Raw genomic sequence first — 17,779 nt, forward strand, 5'->3', positions numbered from 1 at the left:
GCGATACCACCGCGGCCGGCGAAATGATTACATTTACAGATCAATAACACAAGCGGTTCTGAGGTACCGGTGATCGACCAATACTGAACCACCCTTATTAGTACGTTGTGTAGCCGCCACAGGTGGCAATGCAGGCTCAGACTCTGGTATCCAGTCAATCGTACAGATGGCGAATATTGTCCTGGGATACGTTATGCCATGCTTGCTGGGCCTGTTCACGAAGTTCTGTAAGAGTTGTTGTTTGACGAGTCGCATGAGTCACATCTCGTTCCCATCACATCTCACACGTGCTCGATTAGAGACAAGTCCGGAGAGTGTGTTGCCGAGGAAGTTGTTGCACGTCTTACAGAGCACGTTGAGTTGCACGGGCTGTGTGTGGGGGAGCATTATCCTGTTGGAACAACACAACATCTTCCTGTTGCAAGAGCGGCAAAAGAACGGGTCTAACAACATTCTGCACGTGCCGAGCGCTGATTACCGTCCGCTACAGAAACACCAAAAGTGAACGAGAATACACTCACGCTCATAAATTAACGATAATTGCAGAATGTGGTGCCACACAACGTGGAACTACACAAAACTGGCGCTGATGGCATAGGCACATAGGTAACACACAAGACACTGATCTGTAAGTCCGCGGTATTGGTGATAAGTTGACAAAACCGTCTCGAAACACGTGCTACAAAACGCCACGTTTCTTGCGCATATACCCCGACACCAATTTGGGATATGATCACCATGCACGCGCACACAGACCGCAGAACGGGTTGGCATTCTCTGGATCAGGAGGTCGAGCAGTTGCTGGGGTATAGCCTCCTATTCTTGCACCAGTGCCTGTCGGAGCTCCTGAAGTATCGTAGGGTTTGAAGACGTGCAGCAATGCGTCGACCGAGAGCATCCCCGACGTGCTCGATGGAGTTGAGGTCTGGAGAACAGGCAGGGCACTTCATTCGCCTGATATCTTCTGTTTCAAGGTACTCCTATACCATGGCAGCTCGGTGGAGCCATGCTTTATCATCCATCAGGAGCAAGGTGGGACCCACTGCACCCCACGTGCAAAATGACGTCCCGATACACCTGACCTGTTGCAGTTCCTCTGTCAAAGACATGCCGGGGTGTACGTGCACCAATCATAATCCCACCCTACACCATCAAACCACAACCTCCATACAGGCCCCTTTCAAGGACACTAAGGGGTTGGTATCTGGTTCCTGGTTCACGCCAGATGAAAACTCGGCGAGAATCACTGTTCAGACTATACCTGGACTCGTCCGTGAACATAACCTAGGACCACTGTTCCAGTAACCATGTACTGTGTTCTTAACACCAGGCTTTACGGGCTCTCCTGCGACCAGTAGTGAGTGGAATGCGCCTTGCAGGTCTCCAGGCGTATAAACCATGTCTGTTCAGTCGTCTGTAGACTGTGCGTCGCCGGCCGGGGTGGCCGAGCGGTTCTAGGCGCTACAGTCTGGAACGGCGTGACCGCTACGGTCGCAGGTTCGAATCCTGCCTCGGGCATGGATGTTTGTGATGTCCTTAGGTTTAAGTAGTTCTAAGTCTAGGGGACTGATGACCTCAGAAGTTAAGTCCCATAGTGCTCAGAGCCATTTGAACCATTTGAACTGTGCGTCTGGAGACAACTGCTCTAGTGGCTGCGGTAAGGTCCCGAGCAAGGTTTCCTGCAGTACTCTGTGGCTGTCTGCTGGTATCGTTGCCATAATCTTGAGATCACACTCTGTGGCACACGGAGGGCCCGTGCTACCACCTGCTGTGTTTGGCCAGCCTCCAGTCGCCCTAGTATTCTATCCCTCATAACGTCATCAATATGTGTTCTTTGAGCCATTTTCAACACACAGTCACCATTAGCACGTCTGAAAAAGTCTGCACGCTTACTCGCTGCACCGTACACTGACATGCACCAACACACCTCTGCTTGTGTGGACTGCTGCCAGCGCCACCGTGCGACGACCGAAGGTCAAATGCACCGCATGGTCAATCCCCCGGTGATTCAAACCCGCAAACCTCCCACCAGGGCGTTGTTTCAGCATTATCCTTAATTTATGAGCATAACGTCATCAATATGTGTTCTTTGAGCCATTTTCAACACACAGTCACCATTAGCACGTCTGAAAACGTCTGCACACTTACTCGCTGTACTCTGACATGCACGAACACACCTCTGCCTATGTAGACTGTTTGCCAGCGTCACCGTGCGAGGACCGCAGGTCAAATGCACCGCATGGTCATTCCCGTGGTGATTCAAACCCGCAAACCTCCCACCAGGGCGTTGTTTCAGCATTATCCTTAATTTATGAGCACCCCAGACCATAGGGCCTGGGGTGGGCTCAATGTGCGTTGGACGATAACGCCCACCAGGTCTAGTCGTACGCGCAAACGACCATCAATTGCGCGCAGGCAGAATCTGTTGTCATCGCTGAAGATCGCGGCCCGCTATTCAATCTCCCAAGGGATCCTCTGACGGCCCCAGTCGAGCCCTGCACGTCGATGCTGAGGCGTGAGTGGAAGCCTGGCTAGAGGTGTGCACGCTCATAGTCTCACTGCTAATAATCTTAAGAGTTCGTGGTGACACGTTCCAGCCTCACAAGCGACTACGCTGCCCTTACAATACGACGATACTGGCGGGTTCAAAAATGGCTCTGAGCACTATGGGACTTAACATCTGAGGTCATCAGTCCCCTAGAACTTAGAACTACTTACACCTAACTAACCGAAGGACATCACACACATCCATGCCCGAGGCAGGATTCGAACCTGCGACCGTAGCAGTCGCGCGGTTCCAGACTGAAGCGCCTACAACCGCTCGGCCGCAACGGCCGGCATATTTGCGGGCATCCGTGCTGCGTGGGCGTCCAGAACCTCGTCTATGGGCATGAGAATGTTTACGTGACCACCGACACCAGCTTCACTCACAACTGACGGAGCACTTCCAACTTGTGCGGCAGTTTTCCGAAAAGACCATGCCGCCAGTCGCAATGCCACAATATGATCGCTTTCAAAGTCGCTCAGTTGGCTGTCGAAAACACGAGTGCATCTCCGTGGCACGGTAACCTGCTTGCTTCACACGTTTGCACCACACTGAGTCTTCTGTCTGTGAGCATTCCGCATTAGAGGGTAGAGACAGATGGCGCTCTGGTAGTTACGCCACTACGCTATCTGTTAGTGGACGACGTAAAACCATTATCCTCACGCGGCATATGCCGTCATCGGATCGTAATCGACGTCACCTTGAAACCTTCCTGTCTCCTCTATATCGATTTTGTTAAGCAACCTTCCCTTCTACAATAACCTATGAAACCTTCCCTTAGGATTTCTATCTCTTGCTTAATAATAACAAATGAAATCTTCCCTTTGAAATTAATTCTCTTTCTCAATCTTCGCATACAAATTTAAATGCTGCTTATTAAAAGTGATTTTCTGATTATTTCGACAAAACATAGTGTGTGTCGTCGTCGTGGCCGTCAGTCGTTACCTGCAATAACCCAAAACTGTTCCTTACCTTTTTTTTTAATGCTACTGGATCGCCATCTGACTGCTACATCGACCTGCGACATGAATATACTTACTCTGATTCACTATACTCTTTTAGCTGCTGGTGGGCTGTCATAATAAGTGGCTGTATTTATTACCAAAGCTGATTTTATTCTTTAATTGCAAAGCTGACGATATTCTTTAATTTGACTGAAGTTAACGTAATTCATAGTTAAACTTTTTCTTGACAAAAAAAAATTTTGGAAAGTTTTACGTTGATGGTTTTTGGGATGAATTATAATCAGTAATGCAATATTGCTGGCAAAAATTAATTATATTCTGAATGAAATGATTTTACAAACGTTCAAATGGGACTTAATTTTTACAATAATCTTACAACTAGCATTGTGCAAACATACCTTCAGTAGTCTTGAGTTTCTCAAAAAAATAATTCAATAATATTAGTTCCTCTTATGATAATAGTTAGCTGATGTCTCTGTACATCCGTTTATAATCTCTTGTAAATCATAGCTGGTGGCTGGCAGGCACACCGCTCCTCTCAACCTCTCGCTTCAGACCTGCTACCGACTCGCTTCACATCTCACTAACTACTGACTTCCTATGAACGCTAAAGTGCAGTCTCCCCCGCCAACAATGCTTTCTGGTGCAGACAATCCCTGCTACCATTACAAAATATATCAATGCGCGGTCTTTCCCGCTCTTTTCGTAAAATGTATCCATACGCGGTCTCTCCCGCTCTTTTTAAAATTATATCAATGTGCGGTCTCTCCTGCCAACAATACTTTGGTGCAGACATTCCCTGCTACCGCAATTATTTCCAACATGACAAATATTAATTATTCCTACTTAATCCTATTAATAATTTATAAACATCTTTCATAAATTATGGTTTGACAATAGACAATAGAAATATACACGTCTTACAATCTTTCCAAGTGTACTATTTTTTTTTTTTTTCTGGTAGTGGACTTCGAGACACGGTAAGCATAGAGTGACAGCTGCTACAAAAGTGAGGTTGCATATTTGACAAACTTAGCTGGTTAAGTCTGTGCGCTTGTTTGACAAAGTCATGGATAGCAAAGAGCAAATTTGACAAGCATGTTTGATCGTTTACAGGGGCCTCAAGGCGAGCATGCAGGTTAGCGTGTAACGCGGCTACGACGTAATGTCTGACCAGCAGTCTCAACTTTCCTTCTCGAATGCTAAGAGGCAGCATCGCACGTGGCGTAGTGCTGTTAGTGTGTTCCCTCCTCTTCGCGGCCGTTCTGTGACTGTAATGGGATTAGCGCTGGTATGGGAACCACGGGCCCTCGCGGTAAACCGATTCCCTCTTCCATTCGCAGCCGCGTATAATGCGCCTGTTTACATGCGCGCTGCCTCCGAACATGAACTTGCGACCTTTGCAGATGCTTTTTCCTGCTCGCAGAGATGCACCGCTGTTTTAAACTCGGTCTTCTTATTTCAGTTTTACGGTTAGCACGCACTCCTAATTTTTTAGACTTTTTGCGCTCTACGCTGTCCGCAAACAAAGCTAAGTGGTCCTGGGATGTGGGGTGAATTTGGAGAAGCCGCATCCTACGCGGTTTTTCTTGTAAGTTTTTAGCGTACTCGCCAGGGCAGGCTGAAAAAACGGATTGGAAATCGATGCAGTCCGTTTCGCTACTGTACACTCACTTTGTTTTACATTAGAAGGGATTGAGTAAAGTGAAGGAATAAGCGTAGATAGTCATAATATGATTCGTAATAACATGATCGGTAAGGGCTTCCCAGCGAAATCTCTGCAGTTTACTGGATATGGCAGTGTATGGACCCGCGTACATGTTGCCAAGATTGTGTGTGACCACTACATTAGATGTGACACACCTCCACATAGTCCCAATGTCTCCTTTGCGATTCCCACTTATTTATTTACTAGCCGTGAAGAAAGACATCCGTGGCCGTCGATCTGGTTCGGACGAAGAAGTGCACCCCTGGGTACAAGCATGTGTTGAACGTCTAGTCTCGGAGTGAGATATATGTATTAACTGTTAGGCCAGTTGCTCTTGAACTAATAAACAACTTAGAGACTCCAGAATGAGATTTTCACTCTGGAGCGGAGTGTGCGCTGATATGAAACTTCCTGGCAGATTAAAACTGTGTGCCAGACCGAGACTCGAACTCGGGACCTTTGCCTTTCGCGGGCAAGTGCTCTACCAACTGAGCTACCCAAGCACGACTCACGCCCCGTCCTCACAGCTGTACTTCCGCCACTACCTCGTCTCCTACCTTCCAAACTTTTACAGAAGCTCTCCAGCGCACACTCCGCTGCAGAGTGAAAATCTCATTCTGGAAACATCCCCTAGGCTGTGGCTAAGCCATGTCTCCGCAATCTCCTTTCTTTCAGGAGTGCTAGTCCTGCATGGTTCGCAGGAGTGCTTCGGTAGCTCAGATGGTAGAGCACTTGCCCGCGAAAGGCAAAGGTCCCGAGTTCGAGTCTCGGTCGGGCACACAATTTTAATCTGCCAGGAAGTTTCAACTTAGAGACTACTTACTTTTTTCCACCTGCCCCGTTCTTTTTACTGTCGCTTATAGACAGGCCCGTCCATTGTGAACACAGTGACTATATTAAGAATATACACTACTGGCCATTGAAATTGCTACACCACGAATATGATGTGCTACAGACGCGAAATTTAAGCGACAGAAAGAAGATGCTATGATATGCAAATGATTAGCTTTTCAGAGCATTCACACAAGGTTGGCGCCGTTGGCGACACCTACAACTTGCTCACATGAGGAAAGTTTCCAACCGATTTCTCATACACAGACAACAGTTGACCGGCGTTGCCTGGTGAAACGTTGTTGTGATGCCTCCTGTAAGGAGGAAATATACGCACTATACGTTTGCGACTTTGATAAAGGTCGGATTGTAGCCTATCGCGATTGCAGTTTATCGTATCGTGACATTACTGCTCATGTTGGTCGAGATCCAATGACTGTTAGCAGAATATGGAATCGATGGGTTCAGGAGGGTAATACGAACGCCGTGCTGGATCCCAACGGCCTCGTATCACTAGCAGTCGAGATGACAATCATCTTATCTGTATGGCTGTAACGGATCATGCAGCCACGTCTCGATCCCCGAGTCAACAGATGGAGACGTTTGCAAGACAACAACCATCTTCACAAACAGTTCGACGACGTTTGCAGCAGCATGGACTATCAGCTCGGAGACCATGGCTGCGGTTACCCTTGACGCTGTATCACAGACAGGAGCGCCTGCGATGGTGTACTCACCGATGAACCTGGGTATACGAATGGCAAAACGTCATTTTTTCGGATGAATCCAGTTCTGTTTACAGCAACATGACGGTCACATCCGTGTTTGGCGACATCGCGGTGAACGCACATTGGAAACGTGTATACGTCATCGCCATACTGGCGGATCACCCGGCGTGATGGTATGGGGTGCCATTGGTTACACGTCTCGGTCATCTCTTGTTCGTATTGATGGCACTTTGAACAGTGGACGTTACATTTCAGATGTGTTACGTCCCGTGGCTCCACCGTTCATTCGATCCCTGCGAAACCCTACATTTGAGCAGGATAATGCACGAACGCATGTTGCAGGTCCTGTACGGGCCTTTCTGGATACCGAAAATGTTCGACTGCTACGCTCGCCAGCACATTCTCCAGATCTCTCACCAATTGAAAACGTCTGGTCAATGGTGGCCGAGCAACTGGCTCGTCACAATACGCCAGTCACTACTCTCGATGAACTGCGGTATCGTGTTGAAGCTGGATGGGCAGCACGGCATCCAAGCTCAGTTTGACTCAATGCCCAGGCGTATCAAGGCCGTTATTACGGCCAGGGGTGGTCGTTCTGGGTACTGATTTCTCAGGATCTATGCACCCAAACTGCGTGAAAATGTAATCACATGTCAGTTCTAGTACGATATATTTGTCCAATGAATACCCGTTTATCATCTGCATTTAGTCTTGGTGTAGCAGTTTTAATGGCCAGTAGTGTTCATTTATCGAAACGTCACGTGGTGGGTAACGTGTGCCTCGTGTGTGTGCAGCAGGTGGTCAGTGATGGCGGCCGCTCCCGGGCGCCGCCTGGCCCTCGCGGCGCTCGCGCTCCTCTCGCTGTGGGCGCCGTCGCTCGCCGCATCGTCGCCGCCGCGGCGCCGCAGCGTCGCCGTGCTGGCCGACGACACGTACCCCGGCTACGGCGTGAAGCAGTTCGCGGCGCAGCCCGGCGCCTCGTACCGCCTGCTCGACACGGGCTTCTCGCAGTTCTTCGCGCTCGTGAGCGGCGGCCTGTTGATGACGACGGCCGACCTGCACCCGCTGGTGGGCCGGCCCGTGTCGCTGGCCGTGCTCGAGGACGCGGGCAACCGCTCGAGCACGCACTCGCTGCAGTTGCTGGTGCTGGACCGGCGCGACATGCTGCGCTTCCGCGAGGCGGCCGCGCCGGCGCGGGTGCGCGAGAACGCGCCGCCGGGCTCCGGCGTCGCCCACCTGGCGCTGGCGGGCGGCGCGGGCGGCCGCGTGCGCTACGCCATCGTGGCCGGCGACCCCGGCGGCGACTTCCGGCTGGCGGCGGCCAACGCGACCGGCGTCGCCGTCGAGACGGCGCGGCCGCTGGACCGCGAGAAGACGCCGGCGTACAACCTGACGGTGGAGGCGGCAGACGGCCGCGGCGCCGACAGGGCCGTCACCACGCTGCCCGTGGAGGTGCTCGACGAGAACGACAACAGCCCCGTGTTCTCCAGCAAGGTGTACCGCTTCTCCGTGGACGTGGGCGGCCGCGCCTCCGACCGCTTCCGGACGGTCGGCAAGGTGGCGGCGACCGACGCGGACGGCGACCGCGTGGCGTACCGCCTGGCGGCCCCCAGCGGCCTGGTCGTGGTCGTGCCGCAGACGGGAGAGCTGCTGCTCGCCGAGGAACCGCCCGAGGAGGACGTCGAGTACGAGATCGCGGTAGAGGCGCACGACCTGCGGTCGCCCAGCCGCACCTCGCAGGCTCCGGCGCAGGTCTGGCTCCAGTTCAACGGGCCCGCCGACGTCGACGAGTCCTCGGCGGCGACCGGCAACGAGACCGTCGACGAGGACGAGGACGAGGACGACAGCGCGAACGAGGTGGCCTCCGAGGAGTGGTCGGAGCGGTCGCGCGCCCGCGTCCACCGCATCGCCAAGCGGCGGGTGACGCGCGCCGTGCGGCCCACTAAGCGCATCGAGTTCACGGAGGCGGACGGCGGCACCGAGGGCCGCGCCGTCTTCACCCTGGAGAAGGAGACCGAGCGGGAGACCTTCAAGATCCGCGACGAGAACCCCTGGGTCACCGTCGAGCCCAACGGCGCCGTCCGCGTCAAGAAGAAGTGGGACTACGAGGAGCTCGGCCCGGAGAAGACCATCGACTTCTGGGTCACCATCACCAACGCCGGAGGAGGAGGAGGTCAGTTTCTATTTCATTCCATTTTGTTATATATCTTTTACCGTTATCAGAAAGAGGTAATAAGTAACTCCGCCCCAACAGGCTATGAAAGCCCAACGGTACCGACCGGCCGCCGTGTCATCCTCAGCCAAAGACATCTCTGGATGCGGATATGGAGCGGCATGTGGTCAGCACACTTCTCTCACTTTACGAGACCGGTGCCGCTACTTCCTACTCAAATAGCTCCTCAGTTCGCAGAGAGAGATAATGCTATAATCAATATAATTAACAAGATCGGTGAATATAGCATCATCAGAAGTTATGGTACTACGAAACTTCTACAATAAATACAGAATACCTAAAACCCTATTATAACGAGACAATTGATCCAGTTATCTTAGACGAGACAGTGGGCTCTAAAAATCTCAAAAATCGCAGCAGTTTTGGACGAGATGAAAGGAATGGCTCTGAGCACTATGGGACTTAACTTCTGAGGTCATCAGTCCCCTAGAACTTAGAACTACTTAAACCTAACTAACCTAAGGACAACATACACACCCATACCCGAGGCAGGATTCGAACCTGCGTCCGTAGCGGTCGCGAGGTTCCAGACTGAAACACCTACATCGCTCGGCCACACCGGCCAGCTGAAAAGAATGCCGAACTTATTAAACCTGGAGGGACGCTGTGCTGACTAAGACTGTTATATTATTTACTGGATGGTGGCGAAGCTATAAAATCCCATATTATTCAAAAACCGTCGAAGTAATGGCTGTTTTTAAAAAAGGCAAAAGAAATACACGTGGCTGTTAATAAGGATACAAGTATCACGAAAACCATTTATAAAGTTTACACCGAAATAATAAACAAGTCCTTGAATATATTGTTTCAGAGAAGAGCAAAGTGTGTTTAGGAAGCGACGCTCGACCATCAATGATTTTTTGACATCGAGAGAATTTTACGAAAACGACAAAAAGTCAGTTAATGAATACATCTTCCTTTTATTGACTTCGAAAGAGCCTTTGATTCGGTCATTAGAAATATACTGTGGACAATAATTGATAAGCAAGGATACCCCATGCATCCTACATAGGTAATCAAAAACATATATGATGACACGAAAATAATCATAAATACAGGCGTTTCAGAAGAAGATCAACGTGTCAGGCAGGAATGTAGCGTGTCGCAATCTGTTTTTAACGCTTATATTGAAGATCTTGTAAGAAATTAGAAGAAAGAATTCCATGAAGGCAAACAGCTGAACAGGAACTACCATCTAAATGTTATGGTTTACACAGATAATGTATTACAAAAGACAGAGGTAGAGTTACAAGACTTTGTATATAAATATGTGTTGGGAAGGAAACATCACAATCTAAAAATATCAGCTACTTAAAACAAAAGTTATGAGCCAGTACGGAAAATTACCAGTTCGATCTAAGATTGATATCGAAAACAAGTTATTTGAGCAAGCCTTCAGTTTCAGTTATTTAGTCTGTGACATAGCTGCACATAGAAAAAGAAACAAAGGAAAACCAACAAATTTCAACATGTATCTGGACCTATAAACAAAACTTCAAAAAATGAAGTTAGGAAAAACCACAAAATCGAAACTGTATAAAACAGTGGCGCTGTCCGTGGTTCTTACTGGTAGCGAATCGTGGATTGACAGAAAAAAGAGATAAAAATAACAAATACTTAGCAGAAATGAGATCTTTAAAAACTGTCAATTTTTGCCCAATGAGGAACGGATTTAAAAAGATGACACCCGTACAGAATTTGGAATCTGTTGTTTAAATGAGAAAATTGGAGAATACAAGAAAGAATGAAGACAACACCTCAAGTTGATGGATGAAGACGAAATGCCAGTCGCTGCAAACGAGTACAAACCCTCAGGGGGAAGAGATGGTGTTAATTATGTGCAGTTGGATCAGGCATAGTGCCTAAGCTTAGAATTACAGGAAGAAGATCTTTTAACTAACCTTCTGGACACATTGCAGTGAACTGTCACCACGTAGTTCTGACGGCAATGTCGATCAGAAATGGAAATTTTGTTTAGGGTGAGACAGTGGGGACTCACTGAACAAGGGTTTGGCGCTAGTGGCTTCTGTGCTAGGCGACGTTTCAAAACAGTGAGGGAGAGCAGAAGAAAGAAGTAAGAGGGGAAGAAGAAGAAAAAGAAGAAGCGACATATCGCTCATTTTTTTATTTTTAAAACACAGTTACAAATTTCACAATGCCATCATCTTCAGACTCAAGGCACATGCTGCATTGCTCTGTCCACAAAATGATCACCACCTGGTGGAAACCGGTTATGATGTTTTGAAACGCTGATTGTAGCGTGAAAATATTTAAAAAAATTGAAAAACAGAGCAAGAAGAGAAAAAGGGAAAGGATTGAGTGGCTTAAATTGGAATTGGGCAAAGATGTAAGATGAAACGAAGTAATGAGGAGATTCGGATTGGAGTAGGTTGAGAGCAACGTTTCCTTATAAGATCTGTCTCTGACTGGTACGTAAGAGTACGGGGGGGTGGAGATCTCCTCTGAACAGCACGTTGCAAGGCATCCCAGATATACTCAATAATGTTCATGTCTGGGCAGCTTGGTGGCCAGCGGAAGTGTTTTAACTCAGAAGAGTGTTCCTGGAGCCGCTATGTAGCAATTCTGGACGTATGGGGTGTCGTCGCATTGTCCTGCCAGAATTGCCTTAAGTCCTGAATGCACAATGGACAAGAATCGATGCAGGTGATCAGACACGGTGCTTACGTACGTGTCACCTGTTTGAGTCGTATTGAGACGTATTAGGGGTCCCATATCACTCCAACTGCAAACGCCCCACACCATTTCAGAGCCTCCACCAACTCGAACAGTCCCCTGACGACATACAGAGTCCATGGATTCATAAGGTTGTCTCCCTACCCTTGCACGTCCATCCGCTCGATACAATTTGAAACGAAACTGGTCCTACCAGGAAACATGTTTCCAGTCATCAATGGGCCAACGTCGGTGTTGACGGGCCCAGGCGAGGCGTAAAGCTTTGTGTCGCGCAGTCATCAAGGGTTCACGAGTGGTCCTTCGGTTCCGAAATCCCATATCGGTGATGTTTCGTTGAATGGTTCGCACGCTGACACTTGCTGATGGCCCAGCGTTGAAATCTACAGCAACTTGCCAAAGGGTTGCACTTCTGTCACGTTGAACGATTCTCTTCAGTCGTCATTGGTCCAGTTCTTGCAGGATCTTTATCCAGCCGCAGCGATGTCGGCGATTTTTAACCGATTCTTAATATTCACGGTACACTCGTGGAATGGTCGTGCTGGAAAATCCCCACTACATCGCTACCTCGGAGATGCTGTGTCCAATCGCTCGCGCGTCGACTATAACAACACGTTCAAACTTACTCAAATGTTGATAACCTGCCATTGTAGCAGCAGTAGCCGATGTAACTACTGCGCCAGACTCTTGTTGTCTTGTGTAGGCGTTGCCGACCGCAGCGTCGTTTTCTGCCTGTTTACATATTTCTGTATCTGAATACGCAGGCTTATACCAGTTTCTTTGACGCTTCATTATAGAATGATCACCTGAAACAAATGGTAGAAAAGGCAGACGCCAGACTGAGATTCAAAGGAAGAATCGTAAGCAAATTGGTCTCATCCACGGAAACACTTATTCCACCCGGTTCAAGAGTATAGCTTATCACTCTGGGACCTTTACCAAATTGGACTAATACGAGGTGTGGCTAGAAAAAAACCGGACTAGTACTGGTGAAACAATAAAACGAATGCAATAAGGCTGAAAGTCGCGTGGCCTGTCACGTGACTCTCGCTCCGCCTACTGCTCGAGTTTCATCTGCCTCCTGCACTCAGTCTGCCCGTGGCGTCTTTTTTAAGTAGTTTACGTTTTGTCTGTGCGTCGGAAAATGTTGAGTGTACAGAAGGAACAGCGTGTTAACATCAAATTTTGTTTCAAACTAGGAAAATCTGCAAGTGAAACGTTTGTAATGTTACAACAAGTGTACGGCGATGATTGTTTATAGCGAACACAAGTGTTTGAGTGGTTTAAACGATTTAAAGATGGCCGCGAAGACACCAGTGATGACACTCGCACTGGCAGACCATTGTCAGCAAAAACTGATGCAAACACTGAAAAGATAGGTAAACTTGTTCGACACTTTCCTTGTCAACTCCTGTTAACTCAGACACTGCTCTGATTGTTAAACGGCGATCTTGTCGAACAAGTTTACCGATTTTTTCAAAGTTTGCATCAGGTTTTGCTGGCAATGGTCTGCCAGTGCGAGTGTCATCACTGGTGTCTTCGCGGCCATCTTTAAATCGTTTAAACCACTCAAACACTTGTGTTCGCGATAAACAATCATCGCCGTACACTTGTTGTAACATTACAAACGTTTCACTTGCAGATTTTCCTAGTTTGAAACAAAATTTAATGTTAACACGCTGTTCTTTCTGTACACTCAACATTTTCCGACGCACAGACAAAACGTCAACTACTTAAAAAGACGCCACGGGCAGACTGAGTGCAGGAGGCAGATGAAACTCGAGCAGTAGGCGGAGCGAGAGTCACGTGACAGGCCACGCGACTTTCAGCCTTATTGCATTCGTTTTATTGTTTCACCAGTACTAGTCCGGTTTTTTTATAGCCACACCTCGTAGACGAGGCAGACAAAATAGAACGAAGAGCGGCGCGAAAATTGGTGCCAGACGTAGTCTCCGCGACACACCGTCAGCTGGCTTACGGAGTACACAGTCTGTCGCAAGAGGAGTGGCCAACATTCAGGGATATGAAAACAACGATCATTTGAAGCAAGAAAGTCTAGTAAGCATGGGTTCCAAACTACGTACCTTCTGAACTATGAAGTCTTGTTCAGTAGAAGAAATTTTGTTTCACAGCATCGAAGATCAGAAGTGCTCATAGCTCTTAAGGTATGCATTGTAGAGCCCATGCTTAGTAGACCTTTTTGCAACCAATGATCTTTCCTGTCATATCTCCGAATATTGACCATTTCTTCAGGGGCATCCTGTAGTTTTAACCGAGCGAGATGGTGCAGTGGTTAGCTCGCTGGACTCGTATTCGTAAGGATGGCGGTGCAAACCCGCGTGTGGCCACCACGATTTAGGCTTTCCGTGATTTCCCTAAATCGCTTCATGCAAATGCTGGGTTGGTTCCTTCGAAAGGCCACGACCAACTTACTTTAATGCAATAGTTAGGACACCTGACTCGTATTCGTAAGGATGACTGTGCAAACCCGCGACCGGCAATCCTGATTTAGGTTTTTCGTGATTTCCCTAAATCGCTTTTAGCAAACAGAACACAGCATGTTGTTCTCAATGGAGAGTCGTCTACAGACGTTAAAGTAACCTCTGGCGTGTCACAGGGGAGAGTTATGGAACCACTGCTTTTCACAATATGTATAAATGACCCAGTAGATAGTGTCGGAAGTTCCATGCGGCTTTTCGCGGATGATGCTGTAGTACACACAGAAGTTGCAGCATTACAAAAGTGCAGCGAAATGCAGGAAGATGTGCAGGGGATAGGCACTTGGTGCAGGGAGTGGCAACTGACCCTTAACATAGACAAATGTAATGTATTGCGAATATATAGAAGAAGGATCCTTTATTGTATGATTATTTGATAGCGGAAGAAACACTGGTAGCAGTTACTTCTGTAAAATATGTGGGAGTGTGCGTGCGGAACGATTTGAAGTGGAATGATCATATAAAATTACTTGTTGGTAAGGCGGATGCCAGGTTGAGATTCATTGGGAGAGTCCTTAGAAAATGTAGTCCATCAGCAAAGGAGGTGGCTTACAAAACACTCGTTCGACCTATGCTTGAGAATTGCTCATCAGTGTGGGACCCGTACCAGGTCGGGCTGACAGAGGAGATAGAGAAGATCCGAAGAAGAGTGGCGCGTTTCGTCACAGGGTTATTTGGTAAGCGTGATAGCGTTACGGAAATTTTTAGCAAACTCAAGTGGCGGACTCTGCAAGAGAGGTGCTCTGCATCGCGATGTAGCTTGTTGCCCAAGTTTCGAGAAGGTGCGTTTCTGGATGAGGTATCGAATATATTGCTTCCCCCTACTTATACCTCCCGAGGAGATCACGAATGTAAAATTAGAGAGATTCGAGCGCGCACGGAGGCTTTCCAGCAGTCATTCTTCCCGCGAACCATACGCGACTGGAACAGGAAAGGGAGGTAATGACAGTGGCACGTAAAGTGCCCTCTGCCACACACCGTTGGGTGGCTTGCGGAATATAAATGTAGATGTAGATGTAGATGCAAATGCCGGGTTGGTTCCTTCGAAAGATCACGTCGAACTTACTTCCCCATCCTTCCCTAGCTTGTCTTTGGCGAGACTTGAATTCTTGCTCCACCTTTGGCCGGCGGTCAGTCGGCGATTAGCCTTCCAGCCGATGGCGCCCCAGGGGGGTCGGGAGGTCTCGCCGACATCGATCCCGCAGCCCCGAGTGCCTCCTGGCCTCCCCGGGCGCGGCAATCTTTTGTTCGCCTCCTTTCCAATTAAAATGCAATTGTGAATCCAATTACTTGGGGGCGGCGTATTAAATTATCCTGCGCCGGCGCGCTGCCCGGTAATGAGGAAGAAAGGCCCGCCGTGCCCTGCCCTGCCCTGCAGGTACGCGAAATTGAATCTGAAGCTGGCCACTAATGGAAAGGCGGATCCATTTTTTTCGGCCGGGCTTACGTTAACAAGAGGTGGCAGGCTGCCGCCTCTGCTCGGCGTCCCGGTGACGTTTACTCGCTCCGCTATCAGAAAAACAAGAACGGGACGGCGATCCGGCGCTGAGTGTATACAGGGTGTTACAAAAAGGTACGGCCAAACTTTCAGGAAACATTCCTCACACACAAATAAAGAAAAGATGTTATGTGGACATGTGTCCGGAAACGCTTAATTTCCATGTTAGAGCTCATTTTAGTTTCGTCAGTATGTACTGTACTTCCTCGATTCACCGCCATTTGGCCCAATTGAAGGAAGGTACTGTTGACTTCGGTGCTTGTGTTGACATGCGGCTCATTGCTCTACAGTACTAGCACCAAGCACATCAGTACGTAGCATCAACAGGTTAGTGTTCATCACGAACGTGGTTCTGCAGTCAGTGCAATGTTTACAAATGCGGAGTTGGCAGATGCCCATTTGATGTATGGATTAGCACGGGGCAACAGCCGTGGCGCGGTACGTTTGTATCGAGACAGATTTCCGTGTCCCGACAGGAAGACGTTCGAAGCAATTGATCGGCGTCTTAGGGAGCACGGAACATTCCAGCCTATGACTCGCGACTGGGGAAGACCTAGAACGACGAGGACACCTGCAATGGACGAGGCAATTCTTCGTGCAGTTTACGATAACCCTAATGTCAGCGTCAGAGAAGTTGCTGCTGTACAAGGTAACGTTGACCACGTCACTGTATGGAGAGTGCTACGGGAGAACCAGTTGTTTCCGTACCATGTACAGCGTGTGCAGGCCCTATCAGCAGCCGATTGGTCTCCACGGGTACACTTGTGCGAATGTGTCAATCGTCATTTCAGTGGAAATGTTCTCTTTATGGATGAGGCTTCATTCCAACGTGATCAGATTGTAAATTTTCACAATCAACATGTGTGGGCTGACGAGAATCCGCACGCAATTGTGCAATCACGTCATCAATACAGATTTTCTGTGAACGTTTGGGCACGCATTGTTGGTGATGTCTTGATTGGGCCCCATGTTCTTCCACCTACACTCAATGGAGCACGTTGTCATGATTTCATACGGGATACTCTACCTGTACTGCTAGAACATGTGCCTTTACAAGTACGACACAACATGTGGTTCATGCACGGTGGAGCTCCTGCACATTTCAGTCGAAGTGTTCGTACGCTTCTCAACAACAGATTCGATAACTGATGGATTGGTAGAGGCAGACCAATTCCATGGCCTCCACGGTCTCCTGACCTCAACCCTCTTGACTTTCATTTATGGGGGCATTTGAAAGCTCTTTTCTACGCAGTCCCGGTACCAAATGTAGAGACAACTTGTACTGTGGACGGCTGTGATACAATACGCCATTCTCCAGGGCTGCATAAGCGCATCAGGGATTCCAGGCGACGGAGGGTGGATGCATGTATCCTCGCTAACGGAGGACATTTTGAACATTTCCTGTAAGAAAGTGTTTGAAGTCACGCTGGTACGTTCTGTTGCTGTGTGTTTCCATTCCATGATTAATGTGATTTGAAGAGAAGTAATAAAATGAGCTCTAACATGTAAAGTAAGCGTTTCCGGACACATGTCCACATAACATATTTTCTTTCTTTGTGTGTGAGGAATGTTTCCTGAAAGTTTGGCCGTACCTTTTTGCAACACCCTGTATACTATGGCGTGAGAAGTGGAAACGACACTGCCAGCAAAGTTATGCGACAGTTGTGCTTGTCTCGGCGAGTTTGTCAGGAGCCGGGTGGAACTCCATCAGCGAGTACGCGCCCGACTCGGCCGTGAGCCGCTATCGTACTTTTAATAAGGTACAGTCCACTGACCTGGCGGACAAAGCAAGTTCTCTGTCGGATGAAGGCGCTGCATTATCGACGCCGGGCGCTTAATGAGATCTATCACTGCATCTCGAATTAACGAGCGTGGGGCTCGCGTTTTTGTACCGCTCGCGCGAGCAGTCGTGTTGTGAGAATGTGTGTCTGGAGCTCACTACCCGTCGCTTACGAGGTACTCAGATCCTCCGCAGGTGCCGTCTGCTGTCTCTAAAATGGGCAATCGCCATCTTTTGCGTGTCGTGACCGTGACCCAGGCACATACAGGGTGTCCGGAAAAAACGTTGTGATATCTACAGAG

At 48.7% G+C, this 17,779-nt stretch overlaps 1 protein-coding gene across 1 annotated transcript; it reads left to right on the plus strand.

Moving 5' to 3' along the window:
* Positions 1-7,584: 7,584 nt before the first annotated feature.
* LOC126263486 (neural-cadherin-like) lies at positions 7,585-17,535 on the plus strand. Its single transcript, XM_049960579.1, has 3 exons — positions 7,585-8,559; positions 8,611-8,950; positions 17,387-17,535. The coding sequence occupies exons 1-3, from the start codon at positions 7,585-7,587 to the stop codon at positions 17,533-17,535; spliced, it is 1,464 nt and encodes a 487-aa protein (XP_049816536.1).
* The last annotated feature ends 244 nt before the right edge of the window (positions 17,536-17,779 follow it).

This window comes from Schistocerca nitens, chromosome 6 (genome assembly GCF_023898315.1).
Source record: "Schistocerca nitens isolate TAMUIC-IGC-003100 chromosome 6, iqSchNite1.1, whole genome shotgun sequence".
Classification (NCBI taxonomy): domain Eukaryota; kingdom Metazoa; phylum Arthropoda; class Insecta; order Orthoptera; family Acrididae; genus Schistocerca; species Schistocerca nitens.

What these genes read in the sequence shown, in the direction of transcription:
- LOC126263486 (XM_049960579.1), top strand. Translation starts at nt 7,585, where the DNA reads ATGGCGGCCGCTCCCGGGCGCCGCCTGGCCCTCGCGGCGCTCGCGCTC. An exon ending in AGTTCAACGGGCCCGCCGAC is followed by an intron (nt 8,560 to 8,610) that starts GTCGACGAGTCC and finishes GACGAGGACGAG; the next exon opens with GACGAGGACGACAGCGCGAA. An exon ending in CAACGCCGGAGGAGGAGGAG is followed by an intron (nt 8,951 to 17,386) that starts GTCAGTTTCTAT and finishes CGAGTTTGTCAG; the next exon opens with GAGCCGGGTGGAACTCCATC.